The sequence below is a fragment of the Solanum dulcamara genome, chromosome 1, assembly GCF_947179165.1.
Source record: "Solanum dulcamara chromosome 1, daSolDulc1.2, whole genome shotgun sequence".
NCBI lineage: Eukaryota > Viridiplantae > Streptophyta > Magnoliopsida > Solanales > Solanaceae > Solanum > Solanum dulcamara.
Window position 1 is genome coordinate 4,625,880 of NC_077237.1, and position 6,406 is coordinate 4,632,285.

At 30.8% G+C, this 6,406-nt stretch overlaps 1 protein-coding gene across 1 annotated transcript; it reads right to left on the reverse strand.

Annotated features, from left to right (window-relative positions):
- Positions 1–772: 772 nt before the first annotated feature.
- Positions 773–6,156, reverse strand: LOC129886229 (AP2-like ethylene-responsive transcription factor AIL1). Its single transcript, XM_055960816.1, has 9 exons — positions 5,802–6,156; positions 4,687–5,275; positions 4,051–4,133; positions 3,853–3,861; positions 3,318–3,406; positions 2,946–3,019; positions 2,768–2,818; positions 2,434–2,510; positions 773–1,979 (listed from the first exon to the last, which is right to left on the reverse strand). The coding sequence occupies exons 1-9, from the start codon at positions 6,025–6,027 to the stop codon at positions 1,087–1,089; spliced, it is 2,091 nt and encodes a 696-aa protein (XP_055816791.1). The 5' UTR covers positions 6,028–6,156; the 3' UTR covers positions 773–1,086.
- Between the last annotated feature and the right edge of the window lie 250 nt (positions 6,157–6,406).

Here is a 6,406-nt window from a genome sequence, read left to right on the forward strand (position 1 = left end):
AATTTTTTTTAAAAGAAAGCAACTAATGCAAACTTCGACAATGAATATCTAAGATCTCACACTGATTAAGAACATAGTAAAATACAATATTTGATGTGAATTTTAGAATCTCGTGAATCGCCAAGTTTTTAATCACAAGTTGTGCTCCAATACATTTGGTCGATTGCATGTCTGCCTTGACATCGCACATCACTTTTAAAAAAAATTATCAGTATCATTAATTAAAGAATATGATTTACAGTGATTACGAAAAAAATAATAAAGATAAAATACAAAAATTACAAGCAGGAACAAATCAGGTCATTACCAGGAATAAAGTCAGAGTTGCTACTAATTGAGTATCAAAATTAAGGTAATTGGATGCACTTGGAAAATAAAAATACCTTCATTTTTGTTTCCTATTTCTTTTCTTTTTTCTTTTATTTTTCTTCTTCTCTTCTCTTGTTTCTTACAACTTTCAGTGCAAGTCACATAATACACTAACAACAAATATATAACCAATGTAATGTGATAAGTGTAGAGAAGGATAGAATGTATGCATGACTATACCCTTGACTTTGTCAGATAGCAAGGGGGACTGTTTCCAAATTCCAATAGACCTCGAGTCAAAAGAGTAAAGTAATTGAAGTATGGATCCAACAAAACACGACACAAAAATATCAATATATAAGGCAACTAAAGCAATAGACATGATATGCTCACATTACAGAAAATAAGAAACTACACGATTACTTATAGAAAATAAACATACACAACAACTAGAAAATTGCCATAAATTAATTAATTATCTGCATTGTACTATGTTATCCAAAATTACAAAGCATTTACTTTCCGAGGATCTGTAAGAATGAAGTTCCCAAAATTATAGCCAATGAGATAGACTATTCATGAACTTCATTCTTCAGGTCCTATAAACAAAATTACCATTTGCAATAAACCAACCAAAATTTTTTTTAAAAAAATAAAAATAAACCCTCTATCTTTCTTAGGTTGAGTTTTCAAAAAAAATAGAAAAAAAGAAAGAAAGATTAGAGATTAGTTATGTATACATCCCTTGCTAGCTAGATTTTGTGATTAGATAGATGTCTATGAGTCATTCCACATAGTGAAAGTGGGGACCACACCGTGGCAAACCGCCATGGTGCTATTCCTCGAAGCAAGAGCTATAGGAACAGCTGCTGACATCCAATTATTATTGTTGCATGCAGACTCTTGATGATCATATAGAGTACTGACCTTGACTGAGTCGTTAGATGTTGCTTGTTGGGAATGGTAGTAATTACCAAATATGTTCTCATGAATACTACCAAGTTGTAATTGCTTCACTTCATTATCATTCTCTCCACCATATGATCCATTTGCTTGGTTTTCTTGATGAGTAGCTATAATTGAATTCAATTGTGGCAACACAAATCCACCACCACCATGAGGATTGTTATTATTACTAGCATATCCAACTCCTTGATGATATGTAACATTATTTTGGTCCATTGATGATGATGAAGAATTATCCAATCCCATTAAATAATTGTGAGCATTTCCCAATTGAAGTGGATGAAAATCTTGAAAAGTCTGACTAGTCAAATTATGATGATGAGGATCAGAAGAATCTTGTACTTCTTGTTTGCACCACAATCTTTGTTGACTATTATAAGGGTTATAATGCATCGCGGTTAAAGGTTGAGGTTGTTGGAGAGTGATGTTTGGCCAACAATGACTTGCACCATAGCTACTAATTGAACCATTCATGAGATGAGTAGTACTACCGATATTTTCTTGACTTACCCTTTGATAATCCAACGCGATTTCAGCTTGCTCAACGTCCTTGAGACGTTTAGCAGCACCTCCGATGGGCAACGTGCTGCTTTCTAGTATGCTTTTTACGTCATATCTATTGATCTCAAAATTGGTCACGGCATTTAGTCCACGGAATTTGATTGCTGCAATGTCATAAGCCTCAGCAGCTTCTTCTTGTGTGCCTAAAAACAAAAAAAAAAACAAAATTAGATGGAAAACACATTAATCTGTCTAAGTTTAAACGAATTGGATTATGACTAACTCATTTATCGAGTACTTTCCTCAACACCGAAATGACCTATCAAATTATTGGGTCAAGATGCAACACAAATTTGAATATGCAAAATCAAATTTCTAGATTGAAAGAACTTAGATAATAATTTAAGTAATTTACATATTATCTCGAGTTTTTTCTCTTCTTTTTTTTTGAAAAACAAAGTAGAGAAAGAGGGGATATTTGAGTGATCATGCTGAGTAGATTGACTTATGACACGTTATTTAGCTCGTTCTAATACAAGCAAGTTTGAACAGGTTAAATTATATAATTATTTATTAATTAAACATATTTTGATCCATTCAGATTCGACTTAGCTCATGCCCATAAAATGGTTTAGGGAAATAATTAGGAGCACTTACTAAAGGTGCCAAGATAAAGATCCTTGTTTCCAGCAACTCTTCCAATTCTTGCTTGCCATCTTCCATGCTGATGGTGCCTGTTATAATAATAATAAAAAAAGATTAAAAAAAATAATTAAAAATACAAACCTAAATGACTATTAATACTATAGGGAAAAAAAATCGTGTTTAAAAGTCTGATTCTGATCCCTAAAGGTCATATATGATACCTATACTTACAAGTTATCATATGAAGCAAAATTCGAGAAAAAAGAAAGATTTTTCGGATGATATTATAAAAAAAAATAGGAGTCAAGAGTATAGTATGAATGACATGAAATTAATTGTATCTTACCTTGTAACACCTCGATAAATCGATGCACCACGAGAGAAACCACTGCTCTTCCTATATTAAGGACCAAAATAAAATAAAATTACATGTTTATCAATAAAATTTTCTTGGAAAGTTTAATGATGTTTTTATCCCCTTAAAATATATTCCATTAGTGTAATGAAAAAAAATTAAAATGTACCTTCTTAAAGATGCTACATATTCCTGCCTAGTCATATGCTTCATTTCTTCAAGCTCTTTCTCATAGTTGCTAATCTGAAAATTTTCACAAAACATAAAATAAAATTAAAAATTTATGTACGAAATATAAGAAAGAGATGACTTTTGTTGAATTTTTCCAAATCTAGCATTACAACAACATAACATTAAGTGACTATTGAATTCTTAAGCAGGGGCAAGAAGAAACACGTAGGAATATCGACTACTGCATGAGCCATTAATAGTCACCATAAAGCAAGCAACACCTTGTATAGATTGGGTTGTGTTCTCCCATTAAGTAGACAAATTTCCTAAGAAATTGAATAATTTTTTTAGAAAAATTAAATGTACTTACTGGGAAATTAGTGGTAGTTGTGGGACCCCAATACTTAAGTGCAGCTAAATCATAAGCACGAGCTGCTTTTTCTTCCTTATCATATCCTCCTATAAAATAAAATCATTCAAGTGAAAAATAAATCAGCTACACAAAAATATCATCCAAATAACATTTACAGACACACTTCTTTAAAATGTGGAATTTATGATAAGTGATGATGTAAAAAAATTTTATAACGATAATGTATAAAAAATTTAACTTGCATACATTGCCGGTGTAAAGAAATTTTGCATTAAAGTTTGTTATAGCAGAAAATCCATCTTATTTTCTGGATTATATTCCTAATACCATTTTCTTGTTGGATAATTACGCGTAATTCTCGTTTAAATGACTTGATAATGCTTCTTTTTTTAAAAAAAAACAAAAAACATTCTTGATATATAAAATATAAACTCATTGATAAAATAATGAGTTAGTTGTTAGATAATATTAACATTTTGAAATGTATATATACATAAGGTAATAATTAGAAGGAATTAACAATATAACTTACCCAAATAAACTGCAGCAAGTTTACAAATGTTGAATCCATCCATCACCATGAAATAAAATAAAGAAAAATTGAATAAGCCACATTCACATTTAGTATTTTGAAAATGAATAAATAAAAAAATGAAAAAAATAATATATATATATATATATATATATATATATAGTGGGAGACAAATTAAATGAAATATAATAAACATACCTTGCCTTCCTTTTCGAGTTTGTCCCTCTCTTCTACAACTATTATCCCACAAATGTGCCTCATATCTCCCAGTCCACCTATGCCTATATATACACTCAAAATAATTTAGATTTTTTAAAAAATAAATTAATTCATACTCAATATCAACTAATAGCACTTAATATATAATAAAGCAAGAGGAAAAATAATGAATGTTCTTGAAAAAAAATGTTCAACAAAGAGAGTTCTTTAAAAGAAAAGAAAAAATATATTTTTGAGTATATATAATAATAGCTCATTAATTTGGTGCCATCTTGAATATTGATATTCCCTTAGTAAAGTTAAAGATTCATTACTCAAGTTTTTTTTTGTTGTTGTTGTTGGTACAAAACTATAAAAACAAAGAAGGAAAAAAAAAAGTAGAGTATGGAAATTTAGAAAAAAAAGTAATAACTTTTATGTGAATGAATAATATGAAGTTAGTGAATGTTCAAGATTTAATATATATACATAAAAAAAACTTTCAACTTATATGAACAATATTATTTTGTATATACACAACTTAATATATTGATTAAGAATATTTTTCAACTGACCATCTTTCAATCTATTAAGATAAATGACTTGAAAGGGATGGAATTAAACATTGTATCTTACCTTGTAACACCACGATAGATAGAAGTTCTTTGGCCAAAAGTATCAATAGATTTCTTTGGTACTGCTTCAATTGCACCACTTACTTGTCCCTCAATAGTACCATTATTCCCATTCACAATCTCTTGTTTGTTATTTTCAGATGAACAACTATTCTCTCCGCCTCCACCTCCACCACCACCAGTACTCATAGAAAGTGACAATGATTGTGCATTATTACCACCACCACCCGCTACCGCCACAATATCACCCTCCTTCTTAACATCATATGACGATTGGGTGGTGGTGGTGATAGTGTTAGGGTTGTTTCTCAACCAATTCTTGATCATTGAAAGCCCTATTATATTATTAGCATTATTTTCGCTAATATTACTAGGGGTACTACAATAGATATTGTAATCGCGGTTATTATTATTATTGTTGCTGCTGTTGTTAGTACAGACTTGTTGAAGCTTTTGTTCACCAATACCAAAAAAGTTCTCAAGCTTTGGTGGTTCTTGATTATTTTCAAGATGTTGACTATTGCATGAATTTGCCATTAGCATAGACATCTCTGATGTGGTCTTGTAGTTTGTATCATGAGAGTTCCAGTCTGCATACAAAAAGAAAAACAAAAAGTCTCAAATATAGCCAAAAGGATTGAAGGTTTTTTTTTTTTAAAAAAAATGGAAAATATCCACAAACAAGAACAAGTTGGAATTTAACTTAAAAAGTCATGTTCTTGAGACTTAGAGACAATGAAAGCAAGTAGAAACACTAAACAAATTCAACAACATAACGAAAGTTTAGTGCATCATATTACTTCACAATAAAATGGAAAATATCCACCAACAAGAAATAAGTATTTAACTTGAAAGAGTCATGTTTTTGATACCATCAAATAGAGAGTGTTTAGTGCACGGTACTATTATTTTTCAGATATTAGTTGTAACCAATATAATTTCAACTAATAGGGTTGATTACTTTTGAAACATAAACACCATCAATATTCTTGATCTTTTCTCCTTTTTTTTAAACTAAAGAGTTAGGGTTTTTGGTATTTCCTCATTGATATGGAGCCTGACAAACCCAAAAAAAATTAAAGAAAAGGAAAAAATCAATTAATATAACTCACTCACCTTGTGATTGATGATGATTTCTGTTAAAAGCTTCAAAAATACCAAAAGGGGTTATATTATCATGAGGTACAACATTTAAAGAAGGAAGTACTACTGTAGATTGATCATGATGATGATGAGAAGTCATGAGATCAAAACATTCTTGATGTGAACTTTGTTGTGATGTGAGTACTTCTTCATGTGGTGAAAGTGAAAATCCAAGCCAATTGTTCATTGAAGAAGCCATCAAAACTAATAAAATAATAATACTATGGAGTAATAATTATTTTTCCTACTAAAAGATCATGCATGAAAGTTGTACTACTAGAAATTAAAAGACTTATATAGACTAATAAGTTCTTTGAAGAAGAAGAAGGGGAAGGGTCCAGAAAAATAATATGAAGAGGAATCATTTTTCCTAAAGCATAAGGTGAAGATTTATATGAAACTCTAACTAAAGTTTTTTAAACCCCCCCGCCCCACCAACCCCACTCCACCCCCTAGATACCCCCACCCCACGCCACCCCACCCACCCACCTTCTCTCTCTCCATTTGTTGTTGGTCATAAATGGGGTGCCCTCTAAATGAGGGGCAGTGTTTTCTCCAATCCCAAAAACATCTATAGG

Bases quoted from the DNA above. Each gene is read 5' to 3' on its own strand.
- LOC129886229 (XM_055960816.1), bottom strand. From the start codon at position 6,027: ATGGCTTCTTCAATGAACAATTGGCTTGGATTTTCACTTTCACCACAT. The intron at 5,276-5,801 runs GTGAGTGAGTTA...TTTTGTATGCAG, and splicing joins AAATCATCATCAATCACAAG to ACTGGAACTCTCATGATACA. The intron at 2,819-2,945 runs GTACATTTTAAT...TCCTTAATATAG, and splicing joins TATGTAGCATCTTTAAGAAG to GAAGAGCAGTGGTTTCTCTC.